This window comes from Barbatula barbatula (assembly GCF_947034865.1).
Source record: "Barbatula barbatula genome assembly, chromosome: 19".
In the NCBI taxonomy this organism is placed as follows: Eukaryota; Metazoa; Chordata; class Actinopteri; order Cypriniformes; family Nemacheilidae; genus Barbatula; species Barbatula barbatula.
The window spans coordinates 16,439,562-16,463,260 of record NC_136782.1 but is presented as its reverse complement, the minus strand read 5'-3'; the positions used below and the strand labels follow the sequence as shown (position 1 = coordinate 16,463,260).

The window sequence follows — 23,699 nt, the reverse complement described above, 5'->3', positions numbered from 1 at the left end:
TAAGTCGCTTTGGATAAAAGCGTCTGCCAAATGAATAAAAAAACTTCTTCATTTTAAACATCTTTGCAAGTTACCATCCAGATCTATTGAATGCGTGTATATTTATTTTAGCAAACATATTTCCCTCCGAAAACCATTGTTGGTTGTTTGCTGGAGTTTGTTCCTCCTAAAGCAATTTGGATAGTTTGAATAACATGTTTAGGAGGAAGTGAAACACACGAGTGGGTGGTGCTTCCTTTATTTCCATCATACCATCTCGGCATCCTCAGCTAAAAGCTTTGTGATCAGTCTTTAATACTATAGGACCACCTAATAACTGTCAGAATGGCATTTTATCAACAACAGCCGTTTTACAACCCGGTAAGAATCCTGTCATTTCTTTACTTGTGTAGTTTTTGTCTTTTAAGTTGGATCCTATGATTTCATTATTACTATATTGACATATGTCGTCTTGTATAGCCTGTCTTTATTTGTCTTTTAAGACTTGTTTGGGGTGTTATAAGATAAAATGATGCCACATTTGCATACCAAAGTTAATCTCTGATCTATTTGCTGTCTTGAGGTATCAATGGAAGTGCATTGCTGAACAAATATGTCTTCCTCGAGCTTCCTCTTTCGAGTCGCTTTTATGTGACCCAGTATAAATGTCATATTTTTCAGTTTAATTATTTATGTTGATAATAGCGGCAAAAAAACGGATCTATGCAACTGAACCTAGATTCCGCTTGTCAAAGACACGCGGATTTTAACTGGTCCGAAAACACAAACTTTTTAACATTAGCGCAGAAATCCACTGTTGCTGTGTCTCGTTTCGTAAGGCTTCGTCCTTGTGTCCTGCAGAGGTATCATACTCTAAAGGATACTTAGGCTTCTCAGCTTAGAATGAAACGAGATGTCCTTAGGCTTCGGAGGACATACTGGCAGAAAACGAAACAGGAAGAACAACGATGCACTCACACAGCTGTCAACTTAGTTGAAATGATTTCTGTATGATTTTTAGAGGTTAGAAGTTGGTTACTTCCCCCCATAACCATGCCAAATGTTTGCCTTACGGTTTTAAAACGTTTTAAAATCACTTCTGTACATCCCCAGTCAGGTCTCCCGTCTCACGTTGGAGGAAAATGTCTGAGGAAAACCATTGTCAAGTCTGGAAAATTGCATTGCTGCTTAGAAAAACATTGTTCTGTGTTCTGTACTCTCAGAAAGTAAATAAATATTGAATTAGAATAGATATGTATCTGCTTTCATTATTTCCATACAGTGCATGCAACCATGTGAATAATAAAGTTGTTGAAGATATTTAAAAAATACGTAAATGTTCACCATCCCCTGTATGGTTGCACTGTAGGAATAGTTGTTTGAGCAAGGGAGGTTGGTACTGCACGCTTCTTGAACACAGCAGGTTTTTAGACAAAAGTGATAGGTGATATATTCTATACACACACATGCTTACATTTTTGGGTGTTTTTTGCACCTCCAATACAGAAAAGTCCATTCAAAGGTTCGATTCAGGGAGGCTTACAGGATGGGAAGAGTATTATCATAAGTGGGCGGGTTTTGCCACATGCTAAAAGGTGAGTAACAATCTTCTGTTGGTTATTTTTAATGACAAATTTCTCAAATTCGTGTAGTGTGAGATTCAACGAATGGAAAATGTTATATATTTCTATGTGTAGCTCTTTGGTGTAACAAATGTCTAAAATATGCGCAGAGTTGAAAAACTGCAAAAGGGGAAGTTTGTGTGATTTTCCACTCACCCACATGACGATAAACATGTTAAGAGAACTTCTGGGCGTTTTCAGAGCTCAGATAAAGATATTAAGGTGACATCCGAGAGATATACAGGCCTCTTTATAGACATCATGGTGTCAGTTTTTGCCAAGGTCCAGAAAATGACCACAGACATCATTAAATTGGTCCATCCGTGCATTTTGGCTCAGTTTTTAAAGCGACGAGAATGCTTGTTGACAAAAATTAAACAAAATACAGACACTTCTCCTTCATCTTCTTGTTGGACGAGAGCACTTTTCTGCGTTGTGTCTAATACGCACACGTCAAAGTGCTCTCGTCCAAAAAGAAGACGAAGTGCACTTGTGATAGTGCGCCATACACTGAAAAGACAGAGGACAATATAGCGATTAAAGTCAAATGTCACCTAAATATCTTTTTTGTTTGTGCTCCGAAGCCGCAGGAAGTTCTCTAAACATGTTTAACATCATGTGGGTAAAACAATCACACAAAATAGATTTTTGGTTGAACTTCCCCTTTAATGTCAAATCATTATGGAACACAGAAACATGTTTGTTTTATTTTTCAATACATTGTTGGTCAAATCCAGTATTTCTTCTGCGGAAAACAAAAGAGGATATTTTTTTAAATGTGTCAGTGGTTTTGTGTCCATAAAAGGGAGGTCAATGGGGTCCAGTGCTATTTTGTTATCCATGTTCCTCAAAATATCTTCTTTTATATTCTGCAAGTCATGAACGACATTAAATATTCATTGAATGCGTCATAATTATTTATTATTGATTTAATTATTAACATCATATAAATATTTACCTGCTCTATTTAAATCTGAAAAAATGCTTGAATAATATTACATAGTCATTAACATAAAAATACGATTGCGCAGATACTTGTTACAACTTCTGTTTCCTATCTCTCAATATCTCATAGCTCCATTTCTGTTCTGCAGATTCGATGTGAACCTCCAGTGTGGTTCTCATTCCCAGGCTGACATTGCTCTCCATTTTAACCCCCGTTATGAAAATGGTTCTGGGTATGTAGTGCACAACACCTTTCAGAAAGGTAACTGGGATTCAGAAGAACGCAAGTATGAAATTCCCTTCCCCTCAGGCCACCAGTTTACCCTCCAGATCCTTGTCACCCAGGACACATACAAGGTCATTAACTTTGTAATGTGTTGATCAATTATTTGAGAGACATTTCTTCACTTGTACAGATTTTGTTTGTTCTCTCTAGATAAGCACTAATGGGAGACACTTCATGGACTTCAGACACCGTGTTGCATACTCTCAAGTTGACACTATCTCAGTGAACGGGATGGTGGAGCTGAACTCCATTGGCTTCCAGAATCCTGCTGTAAGGACATAAATATACTATACATGTATTTCATCATTAAAATGCATGATCTAGGATTAGAAAAAATAAGCCATGGACTAAACATTGTGGGTTTAGTCATTTTTGGATACTGTAAAAAATTGCATTGCATTAGCTAAACAAAGTATGAAGATGCAACCACAAACAAATAGTGCTAGAGCTTCTTTGAAACGACATTGATTTTTCCTGACCACTACAAATGGTCTCAAAGTTAGGGTGACACTTTCGTTTAACAGTAAATGGAAACCGAATCTGTTGTTTGAAACTTTATAAAAACCTTTTAAAAACATTTGTTTATAGTTTATAGACAGTTGGCAAATAAATCGTACATGTGTCCTATGGTGTGACGTAGAAACATTTTGAAAACAACCTGTTAATATTACATTGGTTTATATTATTAATATTTACATTATCATATAAAACAGCTTTCTTTCTTTCTTTCCCCTAATGGCAATTGGTTTTACAACAAGACCAGTATACAAATTTTGATGTAAAAATATTGAAGTTAAAAGACAACAGGAGAGGGAAATCTTAATCGCGATCCTGAGGGCAACAACAGAAACTCAGAAAAGAGAGACTATGGGAAGTATCCATCAAGATAGAATGGGCTTTCCTAACCACCTGACCTATATAACATAACATACATTACATTTACATTTAGTCATTTAGCAGACGCTTTTATCCAGAGCGACTTACAAAGAATTCAGGGAGCAATAAGCGATATGTCATAAAAGAGCAATAGCACGATAGGTGCTAATACAAAGTTTCAACCAAAGCTAGATTCACTAACTGTTGAGAGAAGAAGGAGGGTTAGTGTACTTTTTGTTCATTTGTCTGTCAAGTATTCACAGAAGAGATGGGTTTTAAGTAGTTTTTTGAAGGTTGTGAGAGATGTGGTTGACCGGACATAAGAGAGATTAATCTTCATTATTTGTTTTTTTTCTAAATTTTAGCTGTCACACCATAAGGCAATTTTGCATATTAGTATGTCAACTACCCATATACTTCACTGGTATTTTGTAGGGAATATATTCATGCATTTTAGGTGCCACAGTGGGGCCATTGTTTTTTCTCAAGGATGTTTTTGAATCATTATTTTCTACATTTTAGTAATCTGATCAATTTTTTTCTTGGCAGCTCTTTGTACCTCCACAAACAGCTTTTCTGGTAAGTACTGTCACCTGTACCTGTGAAACAAAAGGTTGACGATTAACAGATCACTTGTAGCTATTTCTGTGTATGCTTTGAAGCCACACGTCATCCATTTAACCTCTTTAAGTGCTAAATTTAAAAGAGGTCCCTACTTAAATTTTAATTTGACATCAAGTCTTATTTATTTACAGCCTCAGTTTGCCACACCTCCTGGATATGGGGTAAGTCGTTTGAAATGTTGACTTTGAAACTCAAGTCATGTGACAAATTTTCGGTATTCTACACTAGATTCCTGCGTATAAGATTCCACAACCATTAAGTTCCAAAATCCTTAAGTTCAGGTCATGTTGTTAATGAAAACAAACTAAACACCATTATTTATTTAGTAAATTATAGATTCTTATGTCATTGCTGTAACACTCCCGTCTGTTCCCCTACTTGTTTTCCCTGAGTTTGCCCTTTGGACTTCACTTCCCACGATCCCGCACCTGTTCGTTTTTTTGTAATCACCTCGGTTCCACGCACCTGCCAGCCATCAGCATCATCAGCAAGACTATTTATACTCTGTGTTTCCTTTGTTCCCTTGTTGTTCTTTGTGTTATGTTAGATTATATTGTCCCTGTTTATCATTAAAGATACCTGTTTTGTAAATCCTGGAGTTCGCGTCCCTGAAGCCAAGGGTAGAACGTGACAATTGTGTATTTGGTGTTGCAAGAACAGACTTGTACACAATAAGATGTTGTTAACCCCATCTCGTGACACAGATAACTTTCACTCATTATTATACATAGTTTCCTGTTTTAATCCTTTACTTGCACATACCAGCTCATAAAAGCTTTATGGTCAAATTTGTTGCTGTTATGGCGTTACATATACTACCTTTTTCAATCCGTGTTTATCTTAAAGTGTTTAAACAGGTTTTTTTTATCTCCCCACAGTTTCCTGCATATCCACCTGCAGTCTCCTATGTAAGAACATTTTCCACCATAGACAATGACATCCCGTTCACATATATCAACATGACTATAATAGAACGTTTAGAATAGAACGTTTAGAATGTACATTACATAAAGTGTGTTCTGGGCTCGAGCCGGTTCCAAGCCCGGAGCACTTGCTCTGAGCAGGGTAGAGTGCTCCGGGTTCGTATAGATCCGGCGAGCTCGTAGCCCACTCCCTGTACAACACGCCAGATACGCATAACCTGCATTCCCATGCTTTACCATCTATCCCAACAAGGAGCTGTTTATCGGCGAGGGCGAACTCGTGAATGAGCATGAACAAGCATAGACAGCTTGAGAAATAAATATCTCACAGAATTCAGTTTTATTTAATACTTTATTTAATACTTTACAAACTATGAACTTTACTGTATTTTTCACGGTATTATAGATATTGTATAATAATAATAGTTTTTTTTCACTTGTATAGACTGTCCCATACAAAACAGTAATCAACGGTGGATTATATCCTGGCAAAAACATTCTCATTCAAGGGATTATCAACCCTAATGCTCACAGGTTCGACAACATCTGACACAGAAGAGTAGTGCTCTTTAGTATTATATTTTTTCATATATAGGTGTATTAATGAGACAAAAATTGCTCTCTCTCTCAGAATAGCGTTTAACCTGCGCCACATAAGCGGCATTGCATTTCACTACAATCCTCGTTTTGATCAAGACGTGGTTGTGCGCAACTCCCATCACATGGAGAACTGGGGTCCAGAGGAACGGTTTGGAGGCATGCCATTTAAAAAAGGACAACCTTTTCAGGTAGACCAACACAAATCTTTATGATCTTTATTTTAAGTAGCCTAAACTGTTTTTGGAGTGTCATATTACACGTAGGATAATACCATTGATCTTTATCATTAAGATGTACAGTATGTGACGTGTGCTGTGTTTCAGGTCACCATCTCTTGCAATCCACATCATTACAATGTGTTTGTTGGAGGCCAGCAAGCACACACCTTCAACCACCGTTTCACGACACTGAACGAAATCGATATTTTGGAGGTTTCTGGGGATCTACAGTTGACTTTAGTGCAGGCCTAAGGATTTAATATCTGATACTGTAAAACACCATTAAAATATTTCACTGAAGAAGTAAAATCCCCCAAAAATTTGAACTGTTGTATGATATAGACTTTGTGTTATATGCCATCATGTTACTATATTATATAGTTGCATTTCCCCTCATTGTTGTTCTTATAGTTAATCGTCATTTTGTCTGTGATCGAGAAAATTAAGTTCTACAGTAAGGTATATTCATGCATGCAAGGACATATTTAATGTACATTTATCTTATCAAAATGTTCACTTCTGACAACAGTAAAGATGAATTCAGCTTCATGTGCCCTTTTACTATAAACTTTTATATAATCTATCAAAAATAAAATAGTTATTTTAGACAAATTGCTGCTCTAGTTTTCTTAGTGCATGCCAGGATAACAATGTGTTTGATATAAAATCTTTAAACCTAGAAGTAGACATTTCATCAAAACATTTGTAATTCAACATTCGTAGCCTCCAATGTGTACAGACATTTTACCTTTAGGATCATGAAAAACCAAACTGTATTCTCACTGAATTTGACTGATTTTGAGGAAATTTGAGGAAAGAGGCAAATTTATATGTTTTTGACATACTATATATTCATTTTCTTGTAGATTTGGAACATTTGTGTATGAGTACTATGTCAATTTCAATGCAAAACACCCATGGGATCATGTGTAAAACATTTAATGACATGTTATCCACATGAGGACACATGCTCTTCTCTTAGGGAGGTAGGTTTCATGTTTTGTTTTTTTGTTGAGGTGTGCAGCTAATTCCATAAGAGAGAAACATAAAGGCTGACGGATGACAGATGTACATTTTTATCCGTCCAAAAGAAACAATGAATGGTTTACTTATCTTGCATTACAGGCATCTCTTCCCGAGCATTACTGTGGGAGCTTATTCCTGTGTATTATTCGGTCACACTTTATTTAAAGGTCCAATTCTTGGTATTAATAAACCATTAACTAAGACCTTTGCCTAAGTAAACTTCTAATTTGTTGCTTATTATTAGTTAGTTAGGTAGTTGATAGGTTTAGGCAACTATAGTTAATAATTGGTCCCTATAATAGTGGTTCTATACACTCTGTGGATTTGTTTATTCCGTGGACGCAATGACAAAAATATGCTTTATAGAAATGCAAAAATTAAGCCACAGACTAAACATTGTTGCTTTAATCATTTTTGGACACTGTATGTAAATTTTTGATTGCTTTAGCAAAACAAAACATTAAGATGCATCTGGGCAATTCCCACGTTATGGCTGTGACATAAAAATGTTCAGAGAATGAATTTGTTACGTGAATATATTGAACCATCTTTTTATATTTTACTAAACCCTTGTTGATAGAGTCTAAACATAAAAAAATGTGAGTCTATCAACATATTTTCAATTTAAAAATAAGGTAAATTAACATGCGTTATGGATGTGACAAAAAAAGGGAGGCGACAAACTTTGCAGGATTTCTGTGAAATAAAATGCACAATCCTGAAGCAATAAAACCCAATTAATGGAGAAGAGATGCATCTTTATAGAACGTAAAATTGTTACTTTACTTAAATTGTCATGTGTCCATTTATTTACATTTGGTCATTTAGCAGACGCTTTTATCCAAAGCGACTTACAGATGAGGAAACATTGGAAGCAATTATAGCAACATAGGCAACAAAATACATAAGCGCATCAAAACTAATCCATTAAAGCCTAGCAGAGTATAAAAAGCTAAGAATAGTGAGGTTAGTATTTTTTAATTTTTAATTTTTTGAATAAGAAGAAAGAAAGGGAAAAGAATTAGGTTAAAATCAATCAGCGAAATGTTGATGGAAGAGATGCGTTTTCAGGCGTTTTTTAAAGATGGCAACAGAGTCTGCTGATCAGGTAGATCATTCCACCAGTGTGGAACAGATCCAGAGAAGGTACGTGAGAGTGACTTTTTTCCTTTTTGGGATGGTACCACTAGTCGTTGTTCCTTTGCAGACCGCAGGGATCTGGCAGGAACATAGGTCTGCGTGAGTGAAGAAACGATGGTGCAGATCCGGTGTTGGTCTTGTAGGCCAGGAGCATGGCTTTGAACTTTACTGCCAGTGTAACCTGATGAAGAGCGGAGTTACATGCGCTCTCTTCGGTTCATTGTCCAGTTTGGACAAGAGGAATTTATGAGGAATATGTAGCGTTATGGATGTGACAATCCTTAAAATGGCACTTACCTGACTATGAAAATCATGCACTAAAAATAAAACAAATGCTTTACATATTTGAAGAGAGATCTTGCATGGATATTTGAACCACCAAATGTTAATATCTGTGCTGTTATCATAGTAAAAACCGTTGGTAAAAACTTTTTCATGGCAAGGTTGACATTTTCACGGAATCGCCTAACTACAATGTTAGAGCTTTTGTGAAATTTAACATTTCACATTTATTATCTAATTACACAGAGGAACTGTTATACATTATTATTATTCATAACTTCCAGTTTTAATTGTTCACTTGAACATGCCAGCACATAAAACATTATTTTTAGGTTTTATGCTGTTATGGTGTTGTATACTAATCGTATATTGTTTGTTTTGCAAACAGAAGAGATCATATTTTTTTATCGTCCCACAGTTTGCTGATCTATTCAGTTCAGTTCAGTTCTAACATTTTGCAGACCATAAAGAACAATACCAGCAGTTCTTTTTAATAAGATGTTAGTTTCATGTTATTTAACATTTGTGGTTTTCTTCTGTATTTCCCTTATGACTATATTACAGATAATGTTCTGTTTCAACATTAATTCATGGAAATGAAACCTCTTTTGACCATTTTCATTTATGTTGTCTGCGGCAAGTCTGTCTGATCCTCAAATAGTGCTCGGAAGACTATTCCAGAGTTTAGCAGACACTTTTAACACATTTCACATTTTGTCAATGAAAGTTGGGGATAATGTCCATCTAGATGGTTCTGGTGGGAGTTTGATGTTTTGTTTTATTAGAAAAAAGATTAGTTTTGCAAGTCTTTCTATCAACTTTTTTGTCTTTGGTGTATTTTGTCAGGATCTGGGTATCCTCCATGTCTCTCTCTTTACACACACGCTCTCGTTCACCCCTTTAGACACACATTTATTCATAGTTACACTTCATCTCTCTTGGATACACGTTAACCCTGTTTTCACCTGTCGCACATCACAATCAGCGCTCGCGCTGTTTTGCGGTGACACCTGTTTCTTGTCTTGTCTTGATTTGTCTGTCTACTTCTAGCGTTTGTTCCTTCTGTTTCTTGTCGGATTATTGTGTGAGTAAGCTCTTGTCTGCTGGCATGATAGTTACCCTGTCTTGTTTTTTAGAGCAGCCTTGCCTTGCCTAGCGCACCCTGTCTCCAGCGATCTATTGAGGTCGGTCTGTCACTGGACTCTGTACTAGTCTCCTTCTCAGAGGTTCCTGCATCTACAGGGAAGTGTTCCCTGAGACATTCCGATTACTTTTGTGTTGCATTTTTCCTGTTTTGATTCTGACCTCCTCGGGAGAGTGTTTCTGTTCTGTTTTTGCACAGCAATTGAGTCTGGCATTTCTGTTGTACATTAAAGCCTCAGCATTGAACCTACCTCGCTCTTGGGTCTTCTGTTTCGAACCTCATAACATATTTATCTTTTGTCAAATGTGATTCACAATTTTGCCATGTTTAAAACTGGTTTTAACGGTTTTAATCCGTTATTGAGTTAAATCTCACCCACACATTTCACACTGATTGACAATGGTTCCCTGTTTCATGGCCTTGAATTTCTTATCAAAGTGTATTGATAATAATTTGATAGCATATAGGCATTTATAGTCTGTCTGATATCTGATATAACCTTGTATGTTTAGCATATAGGCATTTATAGTCTGTCTGATATCTGATATAACCTTGTATGTTTTGCTTATAGTCAATGTTTTCTTATACAGCTGCTTTGTAACAATGACAATTTTAAAAAGCGCTATATAAATAAATCTGGCTTGACTTGTATCTATTCTCTCAGCAAAAACTTTTCTTGCTTTTTGCTTTGTAGAAGAACTAGGTTGTAAGGTCTTTACAACACTTAATTTCTAATTATAAAGCCACTTAGATACTCCTGTCATCAGGATAATTATTCATTTATCTGATTCATCTTTTTGATTGAGATTGAAATGTCAGTGCTGAAAATATGTTGGATGAAAATTTACCTAAAAAGTATACCAGTTATTCACCAGTTATATTTTATATTGTTCATCCTTGTCAAATTACTTATCCTGATTTATCCGTGAAAACATTTGTTTAAATTCTATTGAGTTCTGTTGAATTATGCTGACAGATTTCAATGATTTCGTCATTTTGATATTGGGGGTTATTTATCGATTATCTATTATTTAGCTAAGCTAGATCACATTGTGCATTATTTTGGACAGTCTTTTTAATGCAGCTGAAGAGACATTTAAGACTGAAGAAACATAAGAACTGCCAGAATAAGCCCACAACTGATAGTAAGTTACAAATTATTATTATTATTTTTTTTTATTTTATAAATGAATAATTACTTCCTTGCAAGGAAGTATTGGGTTTAATGTTTTGTGCTGTAAGTTCCCTGGAATGGTATAATAGTAAATCTTCTTTAATGGCATCAATATAAAATTACACATCTGTGATAAAACAACACACAAGTAGCCAATAGTTAACTCATGCTTTGTAAGTTTGTACATATTGTATCTACAGGACACTATCAATCAGTGAGAAAGGGTTCCTTTGTATTTTCAGGTGCTGTATTCCTTATCTCCTCAAATTTGTCCTTTCCTGAATATTGGTTACTAATTCAACCATCTCTGTATTTAAGTTGCTTGCTTTCGTGCATTTTTACAGGTCACACTTGACAGACGCACTTATATTGTAAGACTGCAGAAAAGTACAGTTTGGCAGAATGGCAAGTCAAAAGCTGGTAAGTGACTTTTTCATCAGCCTAAAACTTGCGTTTTAGGTTGTTGTTGTATACTATTTCTTAAGAAAAGACACCTTTATCATGAATCTGTCTTTTTATACATTTCTTTAATGTTTTTATAACTCCACCTTCTCGGAAACGCTAGACACAGTTGCTCATCAGCACTTAAAGAAGATCAAAACATGATCTTCCCTCCAACACCGTTCAGGCTCTAAATAAAGTGGCACGAAAAATTAAAGGTGTTTCGTACAGCATGGAAGGATAGTATTTGAAAAAACAGGAAAGCTGTAATTTCTACATATCTCTAATAGAAGAAAACCAGCACAAGCCTAGAACTAGGTATCTACAGACCTACATCGAATCTACCTTTCATATCTAAAGTTCTGGAAAAAGTAGTCTCAACTCAATTATTTTCCTTCCTCCAAAGGAATGACAGCAATGAAGATTTCCAGTCTGGATTTAGAGCACATCACAGTACATAGACTGTGCAAAATTTCAGCTGCTATTAGATTATTAATGATAATCTTAAATCTAAAAATGTTTTGTATGCCTTGTTGTGCATGCACTGTCGAGCTTGTGCAGAGGCTGCAGTTTTTGCCAGAGGTGAACTGGAATCCCCTGGTTAGGCCTGGTTTCCCTCTGAGGTCTTTTTTTTCTCCGATGGAGTTTTGGGTTCGTCGCCACCTTTTGATTGACTTGACTTGGTTTTTAAATCTGCAGGGTTGTACTTTTCAGGTTTATCGTTTCTCTGAGCTCTGAATACTGCATTAATGTTTAGGATCTACAGTGTGTTTATATTTGGCTTGGTATCACAACCTAAAATGTTTTATCTTCAATTATGAACCTCAAATCAGGCGTTGCCGTACAAAACCGTGATCAATGGTCCACTGAAACCTGGCAAAGGCATTATTATTCAAGGAGTGGTCAACACCGACGCTTACAGGTTAACAAACATACACAAATAATAAACTTGTAAATAAATTTGTAATAAACACACACAAAAGAAAATATATCTTCTGTTTCAAAATATTAGATTATTTATTGTATTTTCTCTCCTCTCATCTCTATCAGGATGGATTTCAACCTTCGTCACAGATTTGGCATTGCCTTTCACTACAACCCTCGTTTTGATGAGAATAAGGTAGTGTGCAACACTTGGGCTGGACAGTGGAATACGGAGTATTCTCCTGCAGGCATGCCCTTTAAAAAAGGCCAACCTTTTGAGGTACAGAGTGATTGTAACATTGTTTTTTATTTGACTGGACTCTTGATGAAATAATCAGTAGCCATACTGAGATGTCTTGGAAAGACATTTGATGAACGTCGAGGTTTAGTTTGTTTGTGGCATGCAAATTAATAACATCTTTCATTTTTGTGTGCTTCTTCAGGTAGCCATTAATTGTACTTCCTATGGCTATGATATCCAGGTGAATGGTGAACAAGTGAGCAGTTTTCAGCATCGCTTCTTGCAATTAGATGAAATTGATGTTCTTGACATCCGTGGAGATCTGCAGTTGACATCTATTGCGCAATGTTAAAAAAAAAACATAAAAGAAGAAGAAAAAAATTAGCAGTTCATTTCTATGCCTTTGCTTAGTTTAAGGTTGTGAAATAAACTGTTCATTTCATATCACTTTGCCTCCTCCATCTTGGATGGTGTTGCTGGTATTCATGAAATTTAACCATATGTTAAACGCATGTTGACCGCATAATTCTAATCCAATAAATATTGTCTCTAGAAGTAAACACAGGTTTATCTTAACAACGGCTGTCAGACACAACTTCTTTAAACACTTTACTGATTACTTTCGGTATTTTTGTCTCTCTTTCCTTTAATGTCAATTCTGCTCAAAACCATAATACAATATAGATTACTTTAATAAGCTTAATTTGAGAAAAAAAATGTAGATAGAACTGGGGCGTCACAATAACCGTGATATTAAATACCATGTTCAAACCATTAATTAGAATGTAAATTCTTCACATTTCGTAAATTATTTACCACCTTATTCAAAATGTTGGTTAAAAACGTTCCATACACTTGTGTTTTGATTTTCACTCATTGACCAAATATCAGACAAAACACAAAATAAACCAAATTAATTGTATTTTAAAACCTTTTAGATCAAAAATCTGATATTGCGACAGTCCTTCAAATACTTCAAATGTGCATTTTGCTTTATTTAAAAAATATATATTAGGATTGTAAGAAACACAGTTATTAGCCTTATAGTAGTTTGTGGACAAATATAATGTTGGCCTGACAAGAAAGTCAATAGTTTACAGGGCCTCAATATTTTTAATTTTTAAAATGTTGAAAAAAGATTGTGTTGTACTGCAATTGAATCACCATCTGCACTGAAAGGACATTATGTGACGACATCTGCAGCCTGATTTTGGAATTGCAGTTTCTACACGTAAATATATAAATTGTCATCCTTGTGTGTTTTATTTTCACTTGTCAAACTGCAGTGCTATGACAATTTTTTTCACTAGTGGGCCCATATTTAAGGTTTTGCCTAGGGTCCCACAACCCCACGAGCCGGCCCTGGAAAGAAGCAACACAACACCATCAACAAATCATCAGCACAGTAGTGTATACAGTAGTGGACAGTATGTTGAAAACTTTATGCTTGTTTATGGCTGAGCTGCCATATACACCACATTAAATAAACAACTGACTAGGCAACCATAGGGAAATGTTCATGCAACTGATGACAATGAGAGAAATGCTGACAAAAATACAAATTAATAAGCATTTTTAGTGATTATTATTTAGATGTGAGCTTTTTATTAGTTGGCTATTTATTGATAAATGCAGACCAACAAGCCGTGATGTGCAATTAGGACGAAAGTTTTTTTTCCGGATACATCTAGCCATCGTAAGCTAAATATAATTGTTAAACGAAAATAAATGCTAATTGTTTATTACAAATATACGGAGCCTGTGGAACAAAGGAACACAGCGGAGTTTAAATGAATAAATAAGATACTTAAATAAAATACATAATCTTTGTGAGGACCTCCATGAATCTAGCGCGTGTCTAAGTCTTTATGGTACCACAGCCCTGCACTGTAAAAAATATCTGTAGATTCCCTGCTGAAAAAAACAGTCTAAACTGGTCAGGCTGGTTTTAGCTGGTCACCCAGCCTGGTCATAGCTGGTTTATCAGGCTGATTTTAGAGGGGTTTTGGCCACTTTCCCAGTCTGGTTTTAGTTGGTCAGGCTGGTTTTAGCTGGTCAAGTTGGCTGGTTTTAGCTGGACATGCAGGTTTTTTTTATCAGGCTGGTTTTAGCTGGTCAGGTTGGCTGGTCTTAGCTGGACATGCTGGTTTAAGATGGTCAGGCTGGTTTTTTTTGATCAGGCTGGTTTTAGCTGGTCAGGTTGGCTGGACATGCTGGTTTAAGATGGTCAGGCTGTTTTTTTTTTATCAGGCTGGTTTTAGCTGGTCAGGTTGGCTGGTCTTAGCTGGACATGCTGGTTTAAGATGGTCAGGCTGGTTTAAGATTACCAGGCTGGTCAGATTAATTGATTGATTGATCACAATTTTCCTGTCAGTGGGTGTTGCGATAAATAATTCTAAATTTACTTTGAATAATCTGCAGGACCACAAGTAACCATTAAAACATTTTTGCAGCCCCTTAAAAGTTAAATGAATTAGTTGATATTCTAACCGATACATACAAAAAGATTGGAATAATTAAAAAGCTAACAACTATAATAAAAATGAACTGTGAAGATAATCAATAACAGAATTATAAACAAATAAACATTTTATTTTCCCTTTCTGTATTTTTTTGGGATAAGTAGCCCACTTGTTTCTCACTCTTCTCTCATTCTCTTCTTTTTTCAGTCAGTCACTGAAAAAGACTTAAAAGAGAATTTATTTTTGATTATGAATGTGTGATTTCTTTAACTAGTAAAACTACTTCAAAAGGCAAACTATAGTGTCATGTCTTTGTGGCTAATTTAGAAACATGCCCCTGATAGGTGGGGGGTCTGTTTCAAAAAGAGGGACTTCTCTCTTTTTGGCTTTTCTTTCTTCCAAATTTTTCAGAAGGCTTTTTCTTTTTTCAGTTGCTTCAGCAGTCTTTAGTGTTTTCTGTAAAGCACAATTATCGATAAAAAGAATTATGAAATATAATGTATGAAATTCTAATAAGTCCTCAGCTTTCTACAAATGTTACATTGTCAAATATAATATAAGGTAGAGGCAAATAAAAAAACTGTATATCTGAATGTTACATTGACAAATATAATTTACATTGCTTTAAAGAAAAATAAATAGACCGAGGCTGAAACGAATTTAGTTTAGAACAATGCCAGTGAGTTTAGCTTCAAACTGAGAAGATTCTAGTGTGCCTAGTTATAGCTGGTTCAGACCTGTATTGGTGTCTTTCTTGTGCTGAACACAAAATATACTAAAATAATTTTCTCTTTGGAAATAACTGAAGTATATGTGAAATAGTACAAAATGAAAATCTGTACATACTAAACATCCTCAATTAGTCCCCAGTATTCTGCCCCTGCTTCTGTATGTGTGTGTGTGGCATGGTCTAGCCTGCTACATTAGTTTGGCAGATAGATAACAGTTTCCCCAAGACACAGAATGAAGCATGTGTATCCTTTCAAAACCTTACTCAGGAAGCACTGTAAAACTACAAAGATACATCTCAGTATTTTACTCAGATACAGACGTACTTGAAATATTGTCTGATAAAGGCATTCAGAAATAAATGTGTTAGCTTAAGGCCAACTCCTATGGGAAATTCCATTACGATGCTAGCATGTAACATATGCGATCAAACTACATATTTAGAATTAACTTAAACTCATTAACAGAGGATTGCATTACTAGTATTCAATAACAACATAACTCAATGACTTTGTACTTACAGGCAAAAAAAATTCTGACCAACGAAAGTCGAGAGAGGAAAAAATAACCGTTAATAAACTAAAAAAAATAAATAAACAATCACAAAACTCACTAGATAACATACAGCAGACCAGAACACGAACAAGGAACTCTACGTACAAGGCAGGAAACATGTACAACGAACGAGCACAAGACAATAGACAAGAGGGTATTATATAGGGAGACTAACAAAGGAGATAACGATGGGCATGTGTGGGTAGTAACACAGGAGGAAAGCAATACTAGGAACGAGAGGTGCGGGGCCAAATGACGAGACAGGAGAGAACGCATATTATGTCCTGATTGACCATAATATGTTTCTCTCCACATAAAACAAGTGGGTCTGTCATGATTCTGCCCCTAGACCAGAAAATCAAGACAACAGAAGGCAGAATCATGACACAGCTTTCAGAGGAAATGAAGCACACGAGTGGGCGGTGCTTTTATTTCCATCATACCATCATTGCATCCTCAGCTAAAAGCTTTGTGATCAGTCTTTAATACTATAGGACCACCCAATAACTGTCAGAATGGCATTTTATCAACAACAGCCGTTTTACAACCCGGTAAGAATCCTGTCATTTTTTTTCTTGTGTACTTTTTGTCTTTTAAGTTGGATCTTATGATTTCATTATTACTATATTGACATATGTCGTCTTGCATAGCCTGTCTTTATTTGTCTTTTAAGACTTGTTTGGGGTGTTATAAGATAAAATGATGCAACATTTGCATACCAAAGTTAATCTCTGATGTATTTGCTATCTTGAAGTATCAATGGAAGTGCATTGTTGAGTTGAACAAATATGTCTTCCTCGAGGGCATATTTCAAATCACGGGCTTTACCCGTGACCCAGTATAAGGGTCATATTTTTCAGTTTAATTATTTATGTTGATAATAGCGGCAAAAAAACGGATCTATGCAACTGAACCTAATTTCCGCTTGTCAAAGACACACAGATTTTAACTGGTCCGAAAACACAAACTTTTTAACATTAGCGCAGAAATCCACTGTTGCCGTGTCTCGTTTCGTAAGGCTGCGTCCTTGTGTCCTGCAGAGGTATCATACTCTAAAGGATACTTAGGCTTCTCAGCTTAGAATGAAACGAGATGTCCTTAGGCTTCGGAGGACATACTGGCAGAAAACGAAACAGGAAGTACAACGTGGCACCCACACAGCTGTCAACTTAGTTAAAAGGATTTCTACATGATTTTTAGAGGTTTGAAGTTGGTTACTTCCCCCCATAACCATGCCAAATTATTTGCCTTACTGTTTTAAAACGTTTTAAAATCACTTAACACTTGTAAACCTACTACAGCTAAGATAAAAAAAACGTGACACACATTTGTAAACTGTTAACATATAAACACCACATATTGAGTTACAGGGAGGTAAGACTTGATAAAAACACTACTGTACATCCCCAGTCACGTCTTCCGTCTCACGTTGGAGGAAAATGTCTGAGGAAAACCATTGTCAAGTCTGGAAAATTGCATTGTTGCTTAGAATAACATTGTTCTGTGTTCTGTACTCTCAGAAATGAAATAAATATTGAATTAGCATAGATATGTATCTGCTTTCATTATTTCCACACAGTGCATGCAACCATGTGAATAATAAAGTTGTTGAAGATATTTTTAAATATGTAAATGTTCACCATCCCCTGTATGGTTGCACTGTAGGAATAGTTGTTTGAGCAAGGGAGGTTGGTACTGCACGCTTCTTGAACACAGCAGGTTTTTAGATAAAAGTGATAGAGGGCCTGTTAATAGGGGCTTGTGCCTCAGTAGTGCTTTAGGTCTAGCAACACCCCTGGTAGTCTTTACATACACATGATTACATGTTTTGGGTGTTTTTTGCACCTCCGATACAGGAAAGTCCATTCAAAGGTTCGATTCAGGGAGGCTTACAGGATGGGAAGAGTATTATCATAAGTGGGCGGGTTTTGCCACATGCTGAAAGGTGAGTAACAATCTTTTGTTGGCTACTTTTAAGGACAAATTTGTGTAGTGTGAGATTCAACGAATGGAAAATGTTATATATTTCTATGTGTAGCTCTTTGGTGTAACAAATGTGTAAAATATGTGCCGAGTTAAAAAACTGTAAAAGGGGAAGTTTGTGTGATTTTCCACTCACCCACATGTTTAGAGAACTTCTGGCGTTTTCAGAGCTCAGATAAAGATATTAAGGTGACATCCGAGAGATTTACAGGCCTCTTTATAGACATCATGGTGTCAGCTTTTGTCCAGAAAAGTACCACAGACATCGTTAAATTGGTCCATCCGTGCATTTTGGCTCAGTTTTTAAAGCGACGAGAATGCTTGTTGTGGAAAAAAACTAACCAAATACAGACACTTCTTCTTCATCTTCATCTTCTTGTTGGACGAGAGCACTTTTCCGCGTTGTGAGTCAGAGCGCCGGCGTCCAATAGGGGCAAGCCCCATGCGGCATACAAACCTAATACGCACGCGTCAAAGTGCTCTCGTCCAAAAAGAAGATGATTTTTCTTTATATCTCTTTAATGCGTCATAATTATTTATTTATGTATTTTTTCATAATTATTGATTCAATTATTAACATTATATAAATATTTACCTGCTCTATTTAAATCTGAAATAATGCTTGAATAATATTACATAGTAATTTACATAAAAATACGATTGCGCAGATACTTGTTACAACTTTCTGTTTCCTATTTCTCAATATCTCATAGCTCCATTTCTGTTCTGCAGATTCGATTTGAACCTCCTGTGTGGTTCTCATTCCCAGGCTGACATTGCTCTCCATTTTAACCCCCGTTATGAAAATGGTTCTGGGTATGTAGTGCACAACACCTTTCAGAAAGGTAACTGGGATTCAGAAGAACGCAAGTATGAAATTCCCTTCCCCTCAGGCCACCAGTTTACCCTCCAGATCCTTGTCACCCAGGCCACATACAAGGTCATTAACTTTGTAATGTGTTGATCAATTATTTGAGAGACATTTCTTCACTTGTACAGATTTTGTTTGTTCTCTCCAGATAAGCACTAATGGGAGACACTTCATGGACTTCAGACACCGTGTTGCATACTCTCAAGTTGACACTATCTCAGTGAACGGGATGGTGGAGCTGAACTCCATTGGCTTCCAGAATCCTGCTGTAAGGACATAAATACACTATATACTGTAGATATGAATTACATAATTAAAATGCTTCGAGGATTAGAAAAAATAAGCCACGGACTAAACATTGGACTTTAGCCATTTTTGGATACTGTAAAAAATTGCATTGCATTAGCAAAACAAAGTATGAAGATTAGAAAGCCTTAGAAATATATTTTCGTAAGTTTATAGACAGTTGGCAAATAAATGGTACAATGTGTCCTATGGTGTGACGTAGAAACATTTAGAAAACAACCAATATTACATCGGTTTATATTATTAATATTTACATTATCATAAAACAGCTTTCTTTTCTATCTTTCTTTCTTTATGTCCCCTAAGGGCAATTGGTTTTACAACAAGACCAGAACACAAAATAGACAAATACAGTACTTACAAATTTTGATGCAAAAATATTGAAGTTAAAAGACAACAGGAGAGGGAAATCTTAATCGCGATCCTGAGGGCAACAACAGAAGCTCAGAAAAGAGAGACTATGGGAAGTATCCATCAAGATAGAATGGGCTTTCCTATCCACCTGACCTATATAACATAACATACATTACATTTACATTTAGTCATTTAGCAGACGCTTTTATCCAGAGCGACTTACAAAGAATTCAGGGTGCAATAAGCGATATGTCATAAAAGAGCAATAGCACGATAGGTGCTAATACAAAGTTACTAGTTTCAACAAAAGCCAGACCACTACCTGTTGAGAGAAGAGGGTTAGTGTACTTTTTTCATTTGTCTGTCAAGTATTCACAGAAGAGATGGGTTTTAAGTAGTTTTTTTGAAGGTTGTGAGAGATGTGGTTGACCGGACATAAGAGGTTAATCTTCATTATTCATGACACACCAAAGCATATTACTAACAGCATATTAGTCTGTCAACTACCCATATACTTCACTGGTATTTTGTTGGAAATATTTGCATGCATTTTAGGTGCCATGGTGGGGCAATTGTTTTTTTTTAATCATTATTTACTGCATTTCAGTAATCTGATCAATTTTTTTCTTGGCAGCCCTTCTTTCATCTACAAACAGGTTTTCTGGTAAGTACTGTCACCTGTACCTGTGAAACAAAGGGACACGGATGACTTGTAGCAATTTCTGTGTATGCTTTGAAGCCACACGTAATCCACATAAATCTTATTTATTTACAGCCTCAGTTTGCCACACCTCCTGGATATGGGGTAAGTCGTTTGAAATGTTGACTTTGAAACTTTTTGGTATTCTACACTAGAGTTCAAACATTCCTGCGTATAAGATTCCACAACCATTAAGTTCCAAAATCCTTAAATTCAGATCATGTTGTTGTTAATGAGAACAAACTAAAAACCATTATTTATTTAGTAAATTATACATTCTTATGTCATTGCGTATTTGGTGTTGCAAGAACAGACTTGTACACAAAATAAGATTTTGTTAACCCTGAGATTATGTCTCGTGACATAACTTTAACACATTATACTACATAGTTTCCTGATTTAATCCTTAACTTCCACATGCCAGTTTATCTTAAAGTGTTTAAACGTGTTTTTTCATCTCCCCGCAGTTTCCTGCATATCCACCTGCAGTCTCCTATGTAAGAACATTTTCCACCATAGATAATGACATCACGTTCACATATATCAACATGACTATAATAGAACACGGGATGAATGGGTTAACAGACTAAGTTGCAAAGCAATGCTAGAAACGAGAGGTGCGGGGCCAATGACGAGACTGGAGAGGACGCATATTAAGTCCTGATTGACAATAACACGTCTCTCCACATAAAACACGTGGGTCTGTCACGATTCTGCCCCAGACCAGAAAAATCAAGACAAGAGAAGGCAGAATCATGACACTTGCAGTTTCTCAGTTCTAACATCTTGCAGATAATAAAGAACAATGCCAGCAGATCTTTTTAGTGAGGCGCTAGTAAATGCTTCTACATGTTTGTGTTTTCATAAGTATTTCTTAACTTAATGTTTTAATTTATTGCACACTGTTTTGCTATATAATTTTTTAATAATTTCTAAAATGGAGGTTATGACCCCAGCTGTAAAATCTCTGTAAATCCAATTCCCCCTTTTTGTTTTCAGAATGTGATTTTTTTTCCTTTTCTTATTTTTCACGGTATTATAGATATTGTATAATAATAATAGTTTTTTTTCACTTGTATAGACTGTCCCATACAAAACAGTAATCAACGGTGAATTATATCCTGGCAAAAACATTCTCATTCAAGGGATTATCAACCCTAATGCTCACAGGTTCGACAACATCTGACACAGAAGAGTAGTGCTCTTTAGTATTACATTTTTTCATATATAGGTGTATTAATGAGACAAAAATTGCTCTCTCTCTCAGAATAGCGTTTAACCTGCGCCACATAAGCGGCATTGCATTTCACTACAATCCTCGTTTTGATCAAGACGTGGTTGTGCGCAACTCCCATCACATGGAGAACTGGGGTCCAGAGGAACGGTTTGGAGGCATGCCATTTAAAAAAGGACAACCTTTTCAGGTAGACCAACACAAATCTTTATGATCTTTATTTTAAGTAGCCTAAACTGTTTTTGGAGTGTCATATTACACGTAGGATAATACCATTGATCTTTATCATTAAGATGTACAGTATGTGACGTGTGCTGTGTTTCAGGTCACCATCTCTTGCAATCCACATCATTACAATGTGTTTGTTGGAGGCCAGCAAGCACACACCTTCAACCACCGTTTCACGACACTGAACGAAATCGATATTTTGGAGGTTTCTGGGGATCTACAGTTGACTTTAGTGCAGGCCTAAGGATTTAATATCTGATACTGTAAAACACCATTAAAATATTTCACTGAAGAAGTAAAATCCCCCAAAAATTTGAACTGTTGTATGATATAGACTTTGTGTTATATGCCATCATGTTACTATATTATATAGTTGCATTTCCCCTCATTGTTGTTCTTATAGTTAATCGTCATTTTGTCTGTGATCGAGAAAATTAAGTTCTACAGTAAGGTATATTCATGCATGCAAGGACATATTTAATGTACATTTATCTTATCAAAATGTTCACTTCTGACAACAGTAAAGATGAATTCAGCTTCATGTGCCCTTTTACTATAAACTTTTATATAATCTATCAAAAATAAAATAGTTATTTTAGACAAATTGCTGCTCTAGTTTTCTTAGTGCATGCCAGGATAACAATGTGTTTGATATAAAATCTTTAAACCTAGAAGTAGACATTTCATCAAAACATTTGTAATTCAACATTCGTAGCCTCCAATGTGTACAGACATTTTACCTTTAGGATCATGAAAAACCAAACTGTATTCTCACTGAATTTGACTGATTTTGAGGAAATTTGAGGAAAGAGGCAAATTTATATGTTTTTGACATACTATATATTCATTTTCTTGTAGATTTGGAACATTTGTGTATGAGTACTATGTCAATTTCAATGCAAAACACCCATGGGATCATGTGTAAAACATTTAATGACATGTTATCCACATGAGGACACATGCTCTTCTCTTAGGGAGGTAGGTTTCATGTTTTGTTTTTTTGTTGAGGTGTGCAGCTAATTCCATAAGAGAGAAACATAAAGGCTGACGGATGACAGATGTACATTTTTATCCGTCCAAAAGAAACAATGAATGGTTTACTTATCTTGCATTACAGGCATCTCTTCCCGAGCATTACTGTGGGAGCTTATTCCTGTGTATTATTCGGTCACACTTTATTTAAAGGTCCAATTCTTGGTATTAATAAACCATTAACTAAGACCTTTGCCTAAGTAAACTTCTAATTTGTTGCTTATTATTAGTTAGTTAGGTAGTTGATAGGTTTAGGCAACTATAGTTAATAATTGGTCCCTATAATAGTGGTTCTATACACTCTGTGGATTTGTTTATTCCGTGGACGCAATGACAAAAATATGCTTTATAGAAATGCAAAAATTAAGCCACAGACTAAACATTGTTGCTTTAATCATTTTTGGACACTGTATGTAAATTTTTGATTGCTTTAGCAAAACAAAACATTAAGATGCATCTGGGCAATTCCCACGTTATGGCTGTGACATAAAAATGTTCAGAGAATGAATTTGTTACGTGAATATATTGAACCATCTTTTTATATTTTACTAAACCCTTGTTGATAGAGTCTAAACATAAAAAAATGTGAGTCTATCAACATATTTTCAATTTAAAAATAAGGTAAATTAACATGCGTTATGGATGTGACAAAAAAAGGGAGGCGACAAACTTTGCAGGATTTCTGTGAAATAAAATGCACAATCCTGAAGCAATAAAACCCAATTAATGGAGAAGAGATGCATCTTTATAGAACGTAAAATTGTTACTTTACTTAAATTGTCATGTGTCCATTTATTTAC

The 23,699-nt window shown here is 35.7% G+C and overlaps 3 protein-coding genes across 3 annotated transcripts; all 3 read left to right on the top strand.

Moving 5' to 3' along the window:
• Positions 1 to 173: 173 nt before the first annotated feature.
• Positions 174 to 7,302, top strand: LOC306908617 (galectin-9-like). The gene is made up of 10 exons (XM_079481662.1): positions 174 to 360; positions 1,486 to 1,574; positions 2,696 to 2,903; positions 2,983 to 3,102; positions 4,258 to 4,287; positions 4,464 to 4,493; positions 5,211 to 5,240; positions 5,701 to 5,789; positions 5,887 to 6,043; positions 6,179 to 7,302. The coding sequence occupies exons 1-10, from the start codon at positions 325 to 327 to the stop codon at positions 6,323 to 6,325; spliced, it is 936 nt and encodes a 311-aa protein (XP_079337788.1). The 5' UTR covers positions 174 to 324; the 3' UTR covers positions 6,326 to 7,302.
• A 3,708-nt stretch (positions 7,303 to 11,010) lies between these two features.
• On the top strand, positions 11,011 to 12,892 carry LOC306908753 (galectin-5-like). Its single transcript, XM_079481944.1, has 5 exons — positions 11,011 to 11,081; positions 11,184 to 11,259; positions 12,114 to 12,202; positions 12,331 to 12,484; positions 12,648 to 12,892. The coding sequence occupies exons 2-5, from the start codon at positions 11,242 to 11,244 to the stop codon at positions 12,795 to 12,797; spliced, it is 411 nt and encodes a 136-aa protein (XP_079338070.1). The 5' UTR covers positions 11,011 to 11,081; positions 11,184 to 11,241; the 3' UTR covers positions 12,798 to 12,892.
• A 3,646-nt stretch (positions 12,893 to 16,538) lies between these two features.
• LOC306908616 (galectin-9-like) lies at positions 16,539 to 23,088 on the top strand. The gene is made up of 10 exons (XM_079481661.1): positions 16,539 to 16,742; positions 18,048 to 18,136; positions 18,907 to 19,114; positions 19,194 to 19,313; positions 20,340 to 20,369; positions 20,481 to 20,510; positions 20,873 to 20,902; positions 21,487 to 21,575; positions 21,673 to 21,829; positions 21,965 to 23,088. The coding sequence occupies exons 1-10, from the start codon at positions 16,707 to 16,709 to the stop codon at positions 22,109 to 22,111; spliced, it is 936 nt and encodes a 311-aa protein (XP_079337787.1). The 5' UTR covers positions 16,539 to 16,706; the 3' UTR covers positions 22,112 to 23,088.
• The last annotated feature ends 611 nt before the right edge of the window (positions 23,089 to 23,699 follow it).